This window comes from Microplitis mediator, chromosome 6 (assembly GCF_029852145.1).
Source record: "Microplitis mediator isolate UGA2020A chromosome 6, iyMicMedi2.1, whole genome shotgun sequence".
NCBI classification, from domain to species: domain Eukaryota; kingdom Metazoa; phylum Arthropoda; class Insecta; order Hymenoptera; family Braconidae; genus Microplitis; species Microplitis mediator.
The window spans coordinates 14,082,277-14,100,981 of NC_079974.1; the positions used below are offsets into that span (position 1 = coordinate 14,082,277).

Sequence of the window (18,705 nt, forward strand, 5' to 3'; positions counted from 1 at the left end):
GTCCGTTGGAGTAATAATTGAAACATAAAGTTTAAGGTAAAAAATTAAAGCTTTTTAAACAAGCTTTAAGTTACTTTGATGAAAATTGTCTATCAGTTTTAGTTTTAAAGTTGTATGAACTTTCACAGTGAATAAAAGTTGATTTTTTCGAAAAATCGTGAAAATTTCAAACAGCCATAACTTTTAAACTAATCGGCCGACTAAGCCCGATCTTCGAACTTAACCGTGATAATCGTCTGTAGAATATTTCAGAATAAGTGTAGGAAATTTCATTCAGATCCGATAAGAATTGTAGGCGTAATCGTGATGACAAAATTGGTTATGTAAGCAGCGACAATCCTCACAGCCCAGGCTCGTGGTTACGGGCACTTGGGACTTGAGCTCTGACGTCGGTGTGACGTCAATCGCACCCCCATAGATCGGCTACCCCCACCAGCGACGAGTAGTGGGTCTAAAGGACAACGAGGAGAGAGGAGTTCCGGCACGACCCCCGATACCCTCGTCACGTAGTGACGTTATTGTACTACCCTCACTCACACTCTACAACTTCATTATATTGTATTCATATATATAACTATATCTACTTAAAAAAGTGAACTATACCAATACTTGCTTTTACATATCAGAAGTGGGATAGGAAATCCGTGCGCGAGTTATAAGTGGTGTGACTATGAGTTATAAGTGAGGTGACTGTGAAATGGTGAAACCAACGGGTAATGGGCATTCAGGGCGAAGCCCTTCGCGCTACACTCCACCGCTGGAAGAAAGGCAACGGAGCTTGTCTCGGGAGACGACGCCGTCTCGGTCGCCAGACAGAGATCGACGTCGGCGATCGGTCTCACGACGATCCTTGTCGAGAGGACCAGCACCCCATCACCATCGGCACGATCATGGGGAGCGCAGCTATCGTCGTGATCCATATCGATGCGGTAGCGAGGATAGAAGAGCCGAATACGGTGGTCGCGGAACATCATCAGCACAAGTTAGGTGCTTCCGTTGTGGCGAGTTGGGCCACGTAGCGAACCGGTGTGTAAAAGCTAAGAAGGAAGGCGACGGAGAGAAGAAAGTCTTAGCCATCGGATCAGAGCCACGAGCCGGTGACTCGAGGTTCATAGACATCACCGTCAACGGAAAAACTCTGAAAGCATACGTTGACGCCGGTAGCCAGTGTGTCACACTGAGAAAGGGAGATACAGGTAGCTTGCAGCTAGATATTAAGCCGACGGATGAAGTACTACGAGGCTTCGGTGGAGGCATCGTTCATCCGTACGGGATCGCCAAGGCGAAACTGCAAGTTGACCTCGCTGAAAGAGAGGTCAACGTACACATCGTACCAGACGATCTACAGACTGTCCCGGTAATTGTGGGGCAGCCATTTCTCGATTTACCAGGAGTCAGGACGGCATCAGGGGATGGTGAGCTGAGAGTGTTTCACAAGGCAGCCGTTTCACTGACAGGGCTAGACACGCTGCCACCTCGTAAGGTGACATTACGGGCCACGGAGACGACAGTCATCCCGCCGCAGCAATCAGCAGACATCAAGGTAAAATTAAATGACAATTATATTGGTGATTTGTATATAGAGCTTAGTGTACGCGGGCAAGAAGGCCGGGAACATTGCGTTCCTCGGTGTATAATAAATACGATTGCGTCAATATTGCCAGTCATAAATCTTTCTGATAGTCCACTCATAATAAATAAAGAGAAAATTGTTGCCAGAGCTGAACAGGCTCGAGAGGAGACAATAGAAGAGCGTAAAGTTCGAGAAATTTGTGCGATGACGAAAATGGAAAAAGATAAAATACCGAGGGATCAAGTCCAGGTAGAAGGTCGAGTACCTGTGACTGAAAGGGACAGCCTTTTTCAATTGTTGGACGAATATAGAGATTGCTTTGCGTTTAACATAGGCGAGTTAGGGCAAACAAATGCCACAGAAATAAAAATAGAATTGACGGGAGATAAAGTCGTGACTTACAGGCCGTATAGACTGTCGTATGCAGAGCGGGAGCAAGTACGAGAGATGGTCAATGAATTAAAAGAAAACGGTATTATTCGCGAATCCAACTCACCGTTCTCAAGTCCTATTTTGCTAGTCCGTAGAAAGAACGGCGAGGCACGCATGTGTATCGATTATCGCGCGTTAAATACAATTACAAAGAAAAATCATCAACCGCTACCGCTAATAGAAGATCAACTTAATGAACTACAAGGGGGCTCGTGGTTCACAAAGCTAGATATGTTTTCGGGGTACTATCAAGTACGAGTAGCGGAAGAATCGATTGAGAAAACCGCGTTCGTAACACCAGACGGGCAATATGAGTTTCTCCGCATGCTGTTTGGACTGGCGAATGCACCCTCAGTGTTTCAAAGACTTGTAAATCAAATAATATCACCTCTTAGAGGAAAAATTCATGTCCTTGCGTACATGGATGACATTCTTATACGGCGAGTGGAAAACCTCCGCCATTTTGTGCCTCAAAACATCATGGCGTCCACAAAAAAACTCGTAGATTAGAGATCACTGAGTGATGGATGAGGGTATGTGTTTATAATGGCGTATCTGAAATCTTGGTGATTATATTCCTAAGTGGAGGTAGCCCTTATGGGTTGGGGAAGAACTTGCGCGCCCCACCACTTAACCTATGCAAGCGGTTCACCAGAGCTGAAGTCTGGTACCATGGGGGATCCATTCCAAGCCCCACTTTGACCAGAAATGGGAGAAGTGTTTGGGTCCGAATGAGGTCGGACTCGTGGTGGTTGTTGGTGAGACACCCACATGCAATGCATGCCTAATGGGTAAGTTAATGTGAGCTTATACTCACATTTCGCTTTTATAATATATGGTAGTGCCAAAGATAGGGACCACACGCAACGCGAGTATGCCCAAAAGGGTGAGGAATCGGCTTCCGGTCGGCGGAGGCGGACTTAGGTCCCGTTACATTAATTAATTGACATTCTTATACCATCAACAAATGTGCAAACAGGTCTTGAAGCATTGAGATGCGTGTTGGAACAAATACGGCATGCTGGGCTAACTTTAAAACTAAGTAAATGTACATTTCTACAAACAACGGTCGACTACCTGGGGTACGAAATAAATACGGAAGGGATTAGGCCGGGCGGTCATAAAATCGAAGCGGTCGCACAGATGCCAGCACCCAAAGATGTGCATGGAGTTCGAAGATTTATTGGTCTTGCCAGTTACTTTAGAAAATTTATACAGAATTTTGCCGTAATTGCTAGGCCCTTAACTCTGCTAACAAAGAAAAGTGAAAGTTGGCGTTGGGGCGATGAGCAGAGAGACGCATTTGAAACACTATAAGAAAACCTTATAAGTAGACCCGTGTTAGCATTATATAAACATGGGGCGGAAACCGAGTTACATACTGATGCTAGTAAGATCGGTGTAGGCGGAATATTATTTCAAAAACAGGACGATGGAACGTTGAAACCCGTCGCGTATTCCAGCAGACAAACAACAAAAGAAGAACAGCGATATCATTCTTACGAGCTCGAAACACTGGCGGTAGTGAGTAGCTTACAACGATATCGCGTCTATCTATACGGGATGCGTTTTAAAATTATCAGCGATTGTAGTGCGTTGAGAGCAACTTTTGTTAAGCGTGATCTTCTCCCTCGCGTCGCGAGATGGTGGCTTCAATTGCAGGAGTACGATTGTGCGATCGACTACCGAACAGGTATAAAGATGCCTCACGTTGACGCGCTGAGCCGGAGTCCGGTCACGTCAGAGCAGGATGCCGCGAGGATTGACGACATCGGGTTATTGCGTATAGAAACGGGCGATTGGCTACTGTATGCACAGTTACAGGATCGACGGTTAAAATACGTGAGAGAGGTTTTAAATGCAGAACCTAAAGACGCCGAGGATAAGCAAGTCCACAGCGAGTTTAAACTTAAAGACAATCGAGTATTTCGAAAGGTGGACAAAGGGTTAAGATGGGCGGTACCGCAGGCGGCGAGGCGACAAATCGTTAAGTTATGTCACGATGATATTGGACATGTGGGGCTTGACAAAACGTTAGAGAAATTGCGCAGTGATCACTGGTTTCCGTCAATGAAACGTTATGTCAGGCGATACATCAGTTCATGTCTAGACTGCTTATACAATAAAGAACCGGCTGGAAAAAGGCCAGGTCACTTAAATCCTATAGAAAAGGTCGCCGAAGCCATGCATACCGTACATATTGACCATTTGGGACCCTTCGTGCCGAGTACCTGTAAAAATACTCAAATAATTGCAATGGTCGATTCATTCACAAAATATGTATTCGCACGAGCGGTGAAGAACACACAGACTTTACCAGTTATAAAATTTTTGAACGACACCGCGGACACGGGAGTTGGTTATTCTCGACGCATAATTAGCGACCGTGGCACTGCGTTCACGAGCAAGGTGTTCGAAGAGTTTTGTAAAGAGAAAAACATACAACACGTTAAAACCGCTGTACAGACACCAAGGGCAAACGGGCAGGTAGAAAGGTACAACCGAACCATATTAAGTATGTTGTCTGCGAGCGTTGAGGAAGAACCTCAATGGGATCGTAAATTACCTGGGGTAATCTGGGGATTAAATAATACATTAAATAAAGCAACTGGGAAACTACCTTCTCAATTGTTGTTCGGGTTTCGACCACGACATTCGACTGAGTCACGAGTGTTAAATGAGTTGGGAGAGAGTGATGGCATTTATGACCGTACGAATGATGTTAAGGAGGCACAAAGAGTTATCGAGCAGACCCAGCAACAGCAGGCTGCTCGGTACAATCGGAAACGAGCTTCACCTCGAGTGTTCAGTTGTGGCGACATAGTAATGGCTAGACGCGTGGTAAGCTCAAATGACGGGCTGGGTAAAAAATTATTGCCGAAGTACATTGGGCCGTATCAAGTCACCAAGGTCCTCGACAAGGACCGTTATATCGTTGAGGACGTCAAGGGAGCGGAGCGGACACAGAAACCCTATACTGGGGTATTTCCGGGTGAGAAGCTGAAGATGTATGGTACCGAGGTCAGCGACTTCAGCTTCAGTGATAGCTCAGAGGATTCTGATTCAACACCTGCACTGCCGGGTACGGTCCATATCTACACTAAGGCAGAAGGGGGCCTCTAGAATTGCGAAAAGTCGTAGAGTACGACCTGCACCGGTTGGTGGTGGTTCTAGAGGCTGAACTATCGAAGGAACTGCGAAAAGTCACACTTGTGTGACCTGCACCGGTTGGTGGTGGTTCTGAGGGCTGACAGTCATCTCGAGTTGCGAAACGTCGTGAGATACGACCTGCACCGGTTGGTGGTGGCTCGGGTGACTGTGGTTTTGTTGATCTGGCAACATGATAACCTTGCCAAGGTCAGCAAGACGGACGCATGGTGCTACTCGGAAAACGTCGAGTAGCCACGCATGGCTTAAGCATGTTGCATGAATTTAAGGCAGCTGGACTGCATACACGGCTGTCTATTCGCATGTTTTATATCGCTAGGAACATAAATTACTAATAATTCCTACTGTTATAGAGAAACGCCGAGTGACTCGGAGCATGGCTTCCGCGTCTTCTCCTCCAGGTGCTGATGTCCCGAGGACGTGACGGATGTCAGGAAGGCCGACTGTAAGCAGCGACAATCCTCATAGCCCAGGCTCGTGGTTACGGGCACTTGGGACTTGAGCTCTGACGTCAGTGTGACGTCAATCGCACCCCCATAGATCGGCTACCCCCGCCAGCGACGAGTAATGGGCCTAAAGGACAACGAGGAGAGAGGAGTTCCGGCACGACCCCCGATACCCTCATCACGTAGTGACGTTATTGTACTACCCTCACTCACACTCTACAACTTCATTATATTGTATTCATATATATAACTATATCTACTTAATAAAGTGAACTATACCAATACTTGCTTTTACAGTTATATATATATATATATATTAGGGTGCTTCATTTCGGAACCAGATTTTTTTTTTTTCAAGTACATGCGGAAAAGACCATAGTTCAACACAAAAAAAAAATTTTCGCGCATGAAAAAAAATTCTATGTCGATTACAGACCTAGCTCATTGAAACATTCGATTTTCCCATTTAAATAACATAGGAAAATTTTTTTTTTTAGCTATAAATATTTTTAACCTCGTTAACAAATCAATAGATCAAATAGACCAATACATATTTTTGTAGGAAATTGAACGCTCTGCAAAAAAGATCTCCTATCATTTTTCGATCAATCCATCTGTTTGAAATTTATTAGAGCTCGAAGTAAAGTTGGAGATCGTTTTACTTTTCCGGTGAAACTATCAGACTATACATGAATTTATATTAGCCATGTCTGATCAGATCTAATTATGTATAGACCTATATCTGATTATATATGCCCAGGAAAAAAAGATTTTATATGGTCATATATAAACATATATGTTCATATACAATTTATATACGATCATATAAGAAATATATAAAAATTATATATGATTACATAAAAGCTTACATGATCTTATAAAGTTCTTATACGAATTAATATACTCTCGTGAGGGCTTTATAGAAATTGATATGACTTCATTGAAAGTTATATATAACTTTATAAAAATACTAGATAAAGTTTTATATGCTTATATATAATTATATATAATCATATAAAAGTTCATATGATCTTATAAAAATTTTATAAGAATTTATATAGTTTTATAAGGATTTTATAAAAATAGATGTGATTTTATATAAACCCGAGAAAAAGTTCTTATAGAATCATATATAAGCATATGTGTTTATATATGATTATATGAAAGCTTACATAATCTTATAAAATTCTTATAAGGATTCATATGATCTTATAAGAATTTTATAACAATCATCGATATTTCAGGTACCAATAATCGGACAGAAGGGTTGAAGGGCGGCGTTGAACACTTGAATAATTTCCCTACAAAACCCTGTCATCATTTTTTGGAAAAAAAAATTTTTTTTATTTTTAACATCCATTAGAAGTAAGTACAAAAAAATGACTTTTTAATAAATTTGCTAAACGAGCTATGCATTCGTTTAGTTGAAAGAATTTTTCCGCGGTCCGTGGGCTCTTCGGAAAAGAAAAAAAAAATTTAGAAATTTTTTTGTCTCACGGTATTTCTTGTGTTTGCGCAATAACCAGAGCTTTTAAAAAATTTTGAAAAAAATGCATCAAAACTAAAGATTTTAAGCTATAAAATGCTTTTTTTTAAATCTCGATACGATTATTTTTCACCAAGTTACAGCCTTCCAAAAATCACTAAAAAATTTATAAAATTTTCCTGCTCCTTTAATTTTTTGCATTAGTGTATAATGTAAGGGTTTGTCCTTGCCTCCCCGTACTAGGAAGTTCGGACAATCCTCCGGTAGTAACTTGGGTATTTTTAAGTTTATGGGTTCTGAAATGTCTGACGCAGCTGAGTACGCAGCTCGATTTGGAATAGGGGAGAGGTTGTTAAAATAATGTAACAAATGATTCTAAATATAATTCTAGCTCTTTTATTATTAATAGATAATTATTTGTTAAATATATACACTTAATGTTTAATTTATTCGTAATTAATAATTAATAATTAAAAGTTTTGCAATATAGTTTTACTGCGCAAGTGCTGCTTCCGTTTCACCGGGATACAAGTCCCAACTTTATTGATATAAATTTTTTCAATAAATTTAATTATAACAATAATTTACGAGTCTTTTATTTAATTTGAACTAGTAAAGAAATTCGACAATGTTGAGGGAAAATCCTGACAAATAAAATTAACCGATGATAAATTTCCGCATGCACAGGGATAGAAATAATTTGGATAAATTTAATAAAAAGAATTTAGGATAAGAAGACGATAAAATTAATGAGGGAATCTCCTCCACGTGTTTGACAAACTGTAATATTATAAAATTCCCAAAACCTTTATTTCAAGGAACTTACATCGACCTGTCCTAGGTGCCCTGATTAAAAAAAGCGATTTAAAACGATTCGAAATAAAAAATTTTAAATACTTTTTAATGCTTTTTAATACCTTGAATACTTTTGAATCCCTTTTCTTATGGGCATTTAACATTGCAAATCGTTTTAAATCACTTTTTTTAATCAGGGTGTTTAGCCGTAGTAGTCATCTCAAACGTAAATCGACAGGATCCTCCTTCTGGTGTAATTCGAGGTGGAACGTAGTTGTAACGACTCTTAGAAAAACTGCACTTATAATTTATGGCGTCTGCCTGTATAAAGACTTTGTTATAACGGCACAAAAGAAATCTTGAGCGACCGCTCAGTTCGGCTAGTTGGTGAGAATTAATTGTTGATTGTGTCGTCTGGCAACGAGGTGTCCAGTTTACCCCTACCGTCGCGCCGTTGAACCGAATTCGACGCAAGGGCGGGTGCGCAGATAAAAAGGGCGCGAAATTAAATTTTTGCTGACCTGGCAGTCGAACACCAGGTCACCCCGTCACAATAATCATACATAATTATATATAATTAGGCAAAATCATTTTTTCCCGGGTTACTTCAATCGATTTCAAATTTTCACATACTAATCTTAATATGTTGTACACTAGGGTGGGCCGAAAATCCGCTTTTTTTAAATTTTCATTATTAATACCAAAAATATTTTTCTTTGTACAAAAAAAAAATTTTTCGGAAAAAAAAAAAATTTAGGTCGATATCTTAGGCTCGCCAAATCCCGCTAAAGTTAGAGGTTGTTTAAAATTTTGTTTTCAACGTAATTTGATCGGAAATTCAATTCTCCACAAAAAAGGTCCTGTAATTAATTTACGTAAAGTTGAAAGTTACTGGGTTAATTGCAATTTTGTTCTAAAAAATATAATTTTTTAAGATATTATCACTTTTTCAGGGTAAAATATGAATTTTATCATATTAATTTCATGGAAAATCAAATTTCTTACAGAATTGGCCTTCTGGTAAAAACTTAAAATTTATAATTAATCAGAAACTGGCAGTTTTATGTTTAGATAGTCACATTTCTCGTTATTTGGTGGCTTTCACCAAAAATCGCTATGATCTTTGAAACTATCAACTTTGAATAAATTTTTATTAGGTCTGTTTTGTATAATATTGAATTTCCTATGAAAACCTACTTTTATAATAAAATTAATTTTTTACCTTGACAAAGTAATAATATCTTGAAAAATTTCATTTTTTAGAGCAAAACTGCAATTATCTCAGTAACTATCAACTCACGTAATTTTATTATAGGACCTTTTTTGTAGAGAATTAAATTTCCGATCAAAATGAATCGGAAAAAAATTTTAAACAACTTCTAACTTTAGCGGGATTTGGCGAGCCTAAGATAACGACCTAAAATTTTTTTTGTTTTCCGAAAAATTTTTTTTTTTGTACAAAGAAAAATATTTTTGGTATTGATAGTGAAAATTAAAAAAAACGGATTTTTGGCCCACCCTATTGTACATTAATATAAAAAATACATTGCTACCCTCTCGATTTCACCTTCTTTTTTTATTGTTCATTTTATTATTTCTTCTTTGACTTCTAATGCCTTCTTTTCTTTGGACGATACTTTCTTAAAAGTTCACCAGATAAATTCAATGCCCATCTATTAGGTTAAGGTTAGAAATTTGTCTCCAATAGACGGACGGCAAATTTTTTTGATTTTGTCAGTTAATTATAACATTAATAGAATTGTTAATGAATTACGAACATAATCACAAAATATACAAAAATATTAATTCATTTAAAGCTGTATACTTATAAGATGGACAGTGGAGGCAAGGTCCACCAAATTCGCACCGTTTAGGGTAAATGAACGTGCACCTTTGTCGGCTTGAGGGAAGGTTCGAATCCAGGAGACTCTGGAAGTATATTTTTTCAAAAAATATACAAAACTATTTATTTTTTTCTTTTAAATGATATATACCTTATTTGTTATCTATTTGTTTAGTAACAACAAATACAGTTTTACTGGTTGTATGTTACACATGGTTAAAAGTAGTGGCTCTCTTGAAGCAACACGTCCACATATTAAATAAAAAAAATGTTTTATTTACCTTACTTGTAGAAATAATTAAGAGAATAGAAAATTGAAGCTTATTGTTTCAACTTTAATATGAATTTTATAAAATTGACGTATGACATTAAGTACAATAGTTATTCGAGAAAGACACACTATCAAAATTAATCTTTGTTTGTTTTTTAAACTTTTACATGGCCACTAGTTCTAAAACCGTTGCCCGATTTCGCTCGTCATCGATCTTGATCTCAATAACCCTCACAATAGAACGTATATTAAATTTAATTTGGAAAGGTGCGTCATACCGAATAAATATACCCTTGCGCACCCACCCAGTTACACAGCCAGAGCTATACTTACATAAACTTCAGCCTTAATGGCACTTTTGGGACATATTCGATTAATTAAGATGCATTATGTCAAAGTTCTATGATAATTCTTTCATGAGGAAAAGTACAATAGTTAGATTCCTCTGGAATCTACGCAATAAGAACTTTCCTATGTAATATATCATGATTGTATTAGTCCAATTAAGTGAATCAATAGAAAATTTTGAAACAAGAGTATAGAGCACACTCAATGGCTCATAGCTAATGTGTGAATAACATATATGATTCATGGGAGTTAATTGTTTTTTGCTAGATAGATAGTAATACAATGGTATACAATATGCATAAATGTAAATGTTTATCTATTTTATTTGATCAAAGTATTTGTTTATTTGCGCAGTGAAGAAAATGTATGGAAATTGTGTCAGGACATCGCAACAAATCATGCATCTGAATTACCACACTGCTATGTAGTTTTCATTAGTAATAACAATCGGAGTGTACCACTTTGGCGACAACGAGAAGGAAAAGGAGATGATAAAGTCATCGTTTGGGTATGCATTTATGTCAAACTTTATTTTAATACAGCCGTTTTCTACCCCGAAGGGAGGAAAACGTTTATTTCAGGTCTGTGCCTTCGGCTTGACCTATCGGAGATTACCTACCTTATCTTTTACGTATATTCCACCCAAAGTTTCGAATTTTGGCCTCTTAATAGACCAGGAGAGGAAAAATCCCCTCCACTTACTTGAAAAATTCACGGGCTGGCTTGCACGTACCACCTGGTGACGTGACTTGTCCGTACTCGCTCCGATTAGAACCGGCAAGGCCTTGCTCAGGTCAAGCCTTTGGCAAGACCCGAAATAGAGTTTTCCTTCCTTCGGGGTAAAAAACGGCTGTATTTCAGGTCTATGCCTTCGGCTTGACCTATCGGAGAGATGCTCGGGATCTGCCGGCACTAACCGCGTACTGTGACCCTGAAAAACAATATCTTACTTTTACTCTACCAATAATTAATTACCTCCAGGATTAGAAAAATTATGATTTATTAATGAAACTACATTTTATTGCTATTATTATTTTCATTCTTATAGTAGGTAAGACTAAATATATATTATTATTATTATTTATTAATTTAATTTTTTTTTTTTTTTTTTTTTGTAACTAGACTGTTATACTGGTTCAAACACACTTTGTAGTACATTGCTTGACCGCGAATCAGTCTTCCTCACCTCCTTACAATAATGCTTAAAAAAATTTTCTGCACCTTGCCAGTTTCTCCGACTTGAAATCACATCCAAGTCCATTTCTTGTTCATAGTTATACGACGCTCGTGTTTATTTTTAATTCTTTAAAAATTGTTTTTAGCCAGCCACCAATTATAGCTCTTGAAGCTTCTTTAACTCTGCCTCTTGTTGTGATAAATAATTTGCACAGGCCTGGTACCGCTTTTCTTCTATCAGCAGATAAGGTTATCAACTGTCTTACCCAGTAAACTACATCAAATTCCCTCTGCGTTGCCCTCGTCAATTTCCAACCTGACTGTCTGTGACGGATACTATCCGTCTTAGACCCAAACACAGGCCAGAAGGTGATTGAATTTCGCTGAGTCTCAAACTCTTTCGGACCAATGGACAGCAGCGTCAAGTCATGAACTCGTCTTCCAGACGCCAATAACAGCAGAATAGCCGTATATCTTGCCACCTGGAAAATACTCTCTTCCTCTGCAGGATGATTCTTCAACCACTCAATTAAAATTTGTATGTTCCAGATGCTCTTAACTGGAGTTGCTTTAGTTGCCTCATGAATACCAATAGCTTTTAACATTGATCGTACAAGCGGATGCGCTCTCAACCTATCCACTCCACCTGGACTTGCTAGCGAACTGATAACAGATTTCTTAGCGAGGATGGTCCGATAAACCAGTTTCTTCTCATTAAACAAAAACCCGATGTAAGAAGCCAACTGTTGCCCGGTTGGCTGACTAGGTATCACTTGATTGTTGCTACACCACCTAGTCCATTGCTTCCAGGTTGACTCGTATCCTTTCCATGTTGAACATCTCCAAGCCGAAGATACCAGGTCAATGTCAGAACTCTTCAAGTCTGTAACTAAATCGGCCCACCACGTATCTTCCAGACCTCTAAACATAGGTCTCTCACGTTTTGAGGTGGTCGCCCGGTCACCATATCTATTAGGAAGTGCTCCAAGTTCCTCAACTCGAAGGGGGCTGATATGCTCCTGCTCTTCAACTCTGCTCTCCAGAACGTCTGTTCCCAACGAGGTGCTACTACTAGAAATAACCCCTCCGCTGAATTCAAGTGGTGGAGAAATTCCGGGATCAGTGGAGGAGGTGGGAACATCCAAGCGAGGTTCACCTCCCAATTCCTAATGAATGCGTTCATGAACGCTGCCTCTCGGTCGTTGGCTTCCAAGGTCACATCAGTCTTGATCACCTTGGATCGACTTGTCGCAAAAAGGTCTATCTGTGATGTCCCCCACTTCCTGAATATTATCTGAGTCAAATCTTCTTTCAAATGCCAGTCGGTGAGAGGCAGGCCCCGTGATAGTCTATCTGCCCAGCAGTTGTACACTCCTGGTAGGTAAAATGGAGTTAGATGAATCCGAGCCTGATGACCCAAAATCAGTACCTTTTTGACCACCCTCTGGAGAATCTTGGACCTCGTCCCGCCCTGTTTCCTTATATATGCTACCACAGTCCTGTTGTCGGACTGCAGCATCACCGATCTTCTCTGCAATTCTTCTTTGAACTCTCTCAACGCAATTAACATCGTGTAAAGCTCTTTGTGATTTACATGCCACTGAGTTTAGTCTAATGTCCAGAGTCCTGCTCTTACTTGATTGCTCAGGTAAAATCCCCATCCCTTCTCGGATGCATCCGTTGTCAGGAAAATTTTTAGATGTTCCTGGAAAATCGGGCTCGTCTGGTGAATATTCTCTGCAGCTCTCGAGAGAACAAACGTCCTAATGGATTGACCATCGCCGCAAAGTTGAGCTGGCCCAACAGCGACGTTCCGTTTGTCCAGTTCCACTTGCCCGTTGTCACAATCTGGTCCAGGTCGCTCAGAATTCTGACTTCCTTGCGTCTGGTAAACTCTTTCGGTCTCTCCTGGTATCCCAATTTATTCCCAGGAATTCCAGTCTCTGCGTCGGCTCGGTAACCGACTTTTTGCTGTTCACTAACCAGCCCAGCTGCTGAAGGATGCTTATGATCTGCCCTATCTGCTCTCGGAGAATCGGCGGATCCTGATGAGCTATCAGAAAGTCGTCCAAGTATACCAATACTCTCACGCCCCGTTGACGGAATAGACTCGCTAGCCAGTTGCTGAGTCTTGAGAAGGCTAGCGGAGTGCTTGACAAGCCGAACGGAAGACACGTCATGTTGTGAATTCGTTTTTTGTAAACTAGAAACAAGTACCTTCGATGACGATTTGCCACGGGAACATGAAAATAAGCTTGCGAGATGTCCAACTTCCCCATGTAGTAAAATAGCACCTTTTTTTCGCGAACTCTGTGTGTGTGCAATTACAAAAATATACCCACACACAAAAAAGCTGTGAAAAATAGCGCCCTTTTTTCACGAATTTTGTGTGTATGCGATTACAAAAATGTGCCCACACACAAAAAAGCTATCAAAAATTCCGCCCTTTTTTCACGAACTCTGTATATGTGCGCAATCACCAAAATGTGCCCACACATAAAAAGGTATGAAAAATAACGCCTTTTTCTCACGAACTCTGTGTGTGTGTGTGATTATAAAAATATGACCATTACATTATAAATTTTTCTTAAGAATGTTTTTTCGTGTGATTATTTTGCCCGCAGAAATTTTGTCATGTGGTTATTTTGTCCGCGGATATTTTTTCGTGTGGTTATTTTGTCGTGAGAATGTTTTGTCCGCGGTTATTTTGTCGTGCTGTTATTTTGTCCGAGATATTTTATCGCGGTTATTTTGTCCGCAGATATGTAGTCGTGGCACCGGATTAAACGCTCTTGCGATCGTTACCGTGGGTATAGCAAATCTCAACTTGTTGAGTATTTGTAGATCAATTTCATCCCCAAATAATTTCTCCTTAGAGAGGCTGAATACTTTACAGTTTTTCCAACCGTCCGGAAGCCATTCCCGAGCTGACATCCTTTCGAGTATTTTGTCACGCTCTTCTGTATCCGCTGCTTCCTCTAGCAACTCTTTCATAGTCACGAACGCTGACTGTCGCACGTCCATCTGAAAAATGAAAGACAAAAACCAGATTAGGTGGAGCCTAATTACCAACCAAAGCTTGAGATAAAATGTCTGCAAGCTATTCTGTCTCAGTCTTATTCATATACCCTTCGTTAGGTCAAACGAGGCCTCGATCCTCAACGAGAATTTAATAGCCCAGCTGTTTTGGCTGGATACTGTGCCTGAGCAGCTGAGATTGTATTTAGCCTGGCAGGCTGCGCCTCTACTCCCCGAGCCATTGCGGTTGTACAATGGGGGCTCGCGGCTACCGCTCCGTGAAACGCTGCGCTTACACGATCAGCCTTGATGGACCCGCAGACGCAAAAGGGAGCTCTGTCAATCACGGCTGAGTCTTACCAGCCGTGACGTCCGCGGCTGCGTCTCACGAGCCTTTCACGGCTGCGTCTCGCGAGCCTTCTACGACTGCTTTCCTGTCTCTAGAACAAATAAAACAAAAACAAACAGGAGTAAAGTCCTTACCTTCTTGGTTATCCTGATAAAAGTAAGATATTGTTAGTTTATTTATTATTTATTTAATTGAACACTGTTCACTTTACGAACGTTACACAACGTTTGGGTTTCATACACACTACTCAATAAATAATAGCGTCCTGACAAGTCACGTCACCAGGCGGTACGTGCTAGCCGGCCCGTGAATTTTGCAAGTAAGTGGAGGGGATTTTTCCTCTCCTGGTCTATTAAGAGGCCAAAATTCGAAACTTTGGGTGGAATATACGTGAAAGATAAGGTAGGTAATCTCCGATAGGTCAAGCCGAAGGCACAGACCTGAAATATGTAATTCTGCTTTGTGTTTGATGATTATACACTGGTCTCAAAAATTAAGAGATAGCAAAAAAATTTCAAATTTTTGGGTGATTTTCAGCATGCTGTAACTCGGTAAAAAATAGTCGTAAAAAAAAAGCAAATTGTAGTCTCAAGTTTCTAGTTCTTAGATCTGGACTTCAAATTTTTTTATCATGCATGGTTCCGGAGTAATTATACGAAAACCAACGAAAAAAAAATTTTCAAAATTTTTACTCATCTTCCAACAAGTCTATGGGCTTCAATAATTTTTGGATAATCTGACCTCATGACTCTTTTAGGAAATTTTATGCCCTTTAATTTTCTGGCCTTAGTTATCATTGATCAAAGCAAAAAAGTTCATTTTGGCTTTGATAATCAATAACTCCGGACGTATTGGTCGTACAGAGAATGGAAGTAGGGTTTTGAAAAATGCAAAATATTCTCTGTAAGGCGAAATTAGTGGCTTTTGATGGAAAAATTTTTTTTGAAGTGATAATGTTTATTAAAAAACAGGTAAAAATTCATATATTTAAGGTAATTTGGTAGTCAAACCTCCAACAGTTAACCCTTACTTTAATTATGATAATTTCAAAAATTATATTTTTAAGCCCTTGAAAACAAAAAACCAAAATTTTTTACCACACCGTTTAAAAAATATAATCAATTAAACTTTCGTAAAAATACATGGGCTCTTATGGCTGTCTTTATTCAACTTAACAAGAAGTTGATAATTTGTAAAACAGTGGCATAGTTAACCTAGGCGAAAAAACTATTCAGTCTATGATATAATATCTAAAATATCTACCTACCAAATTTCGAAACAATTTACCAAATGGTTTTTTTTTAATTAATTTTTTTGTGAGACAGATATATTTCTGTCTTTGTTTTGTAACCCATTCTGCGCCCCTCTTATTTATACTAGGGAAAAAATGGCGGCTCTGCTGTACGCGCGAAATTTAAGTTATTGTTTACATTCAAAGTATAAACATATATTTATATGATGTTCGTTAAATACTAGACTGGTAACAAATACAAACTAAAGAGTTGAATAAATAATAATAATGAATACTTATCATTAATAAGATATCTAAAAATTACGTGTGAGTTTATTTTTCCATTATTAAAATTAAACAAAAAATAATTAACGTTTTTTATAAATAAAAAATTATTAGATGCGAAGATTAGTACATTATTTACATTTATAAATAATTTTTTTTTAAATTGTGTGTGTCTGTTACATTTATCGTATTATCATGAACTGTCAAAAATTTACCGGGATTAAAAGGTTATATTTACTGCACATACATGTGACACACATTAAACTGTCAAAGAAACTAGTGTAAACAGAAGTACCAACTTTCATCAAATAACAACTGTTGGTACTGTCTAGTTGCAGTCAAAATAATTTATATAATTTGAAAAAAAATTATTAGTATTTTTTTCTACATATTAATTATAGCTTATAAAATATAGTTACTAATTATTGTAAATTATTATGGACTTTATTGAATGATTAAAGTCAAAGAAAAAAAAAAATTTCGACATTGTTTTGACTCCGGAATGCGGCTACCAAATTACCTTAAGGATATTCAGAAATCTTGGTATAACTTTGGATATAACGGATGAACAAAGGATACCGTAGTTTTTTTTCAACTTTAAAGTGTCCTGAAAATACTCTGTAAATATCAAAGCGCTGCGATTTTTTTTTCTTTGTGTCCCGAAGCTTTAAATTTATCGATTTCGCTGAAAATCACCATAATTGGTAGTTTCTTGGTTTTTGTTTATTTTTTCGATTTCAAAATGTTCTTTTCATCGATAATCTTAATTTCTTTGATCGGAAAAATTGATTATCGAAAAAAATTGAAAAAAAAAAATTTTTTTTTCAAAAATTTTTTTACTTTTTTTGAAAAAAAATGTCGAAAATCACCCAAAAATTTAGAATTTTTTTTCTATCCCTTTATTTTTGGGACCAGTATAGTTAAAGTTATACTTATGGTATTTTTTTTCTGTATTTAGGATTATCATGCGATTCTAATCTATGCACCTGATGATCGAGCAGTAGTTTATGATTTAGAAAGCGCTTTGCCTTTTCCAACATTTTTCTGGAAATACGCCAATGAAACCTTTAGATCAGATGAAGTCCTACGTGTTGAATATCATACAAGATTTAGACTTGTACCAGCTACGTTATTTGTACAAAATTTCGCTTCTAATCGTCATCATATGAAACGTGAAGATGGTACATGGATCAAAACGCCGCCAAATTATCCACCAATATCTACGTCAAGTAATATTTTCTTTTGTAATACATTCTATTAACGTTGATAAGAATATTGAATGCTATTTTCATTAAACAATAATAATAATAATAATAATAATAATAATAATAATAATAATAATAATAATAATAATAATAATAATAATAATAATAATAATAATAATAATAATAATAATAATAATAATAATAATAATAATAATAATAATAATAATAATAATAATAATAATAATAATAATAATAATAATAATAATAATAATAATAATAATAATAATAATAATAATAATAATAATAATAATAATAATAATAATAATAATAATAATAATAATAATAATAATAATAATAATAATAATAATAATAATAATAATAATAATAATAATAATAATAATAATAATAATAATAATAATAATAATAATAATAATAATAATAATAATAATAATAATAATAATAATAATAATAATAATAATAATAATAATAATAATAATAATAATAATAATAATAATAATAATAATAATAATAATAATAATAATAATAATAATAATAATAATAATAATAATAATAATAATAATAATAATAATAATAATAATAATAATAATAATAATAATAATAATAATAATAATAATAATAATAATAATAATAATAATAATAATAATAATAATAATAATAATAATAATAATAATAATAATAATAATAATAATAATAATAATAATAATAATAATAATAATAATAATAATAATAATAATAATAATAATAATAATAATAATAATAATAATAATAATAATAATAATAATAATAATATAATAATAATAATAATAATAATAATAATAATAATAATAATAATAATAATAATAATAATAATAATAATAATAATAATAATAATAATAATAATAATAATAATAATAATAATAATAATAATAATATAATAATAATAATAATAATAATAATAATAATAATAATAATAATAATAATAATAATAATAATAATAATAATAATAATAATAATAATAATAATAATAATAATAATAATAATAATAATAATAATAATAATAATAATAATAATAATAATAA

At 36.4% G+C, this 18,705-nt stretch overlaps 2 protein-coding genes across 3 annotated transcripts in view; one reads left to right on the forward strand and one right to left on the reverse strand.

The window, feature by feature from the left end:
- Positions 1 to 18,705, reverse strand: part of LOC130670144 (uncharacterized) — a 91,877-nt gene that overhangs the window by 41,959 nt on the left and 31,213 nt on the right. The window lies entirely within an intron of this gene.
- The window catches only part of LOC130670140 (protein N-terminal glutamine amidohydrolase), a 77,714-nt gene that overhangs the window by 20,932 nt on the left and 38,077 nt on the right, over positions 1 to 18,705 (forward strand). For both annotated transcript variants that reach the window (XM_057473358.1, XM_057473357.1), the window contains exons 2-3: positions 10,717 to 10,870; positions 17,380 to 17,650. In XM_057473358.1, coding sequence (XP_057329341.1) covers positions 10,717 to 10,870; positions 17,380 to 17,650 — 425 coding nt within the window. The remainder of the gene's footprint in view (positions 1 to 10,716; positions 10,871 to 17,379; positions 17,651 to 18,705) is intronic.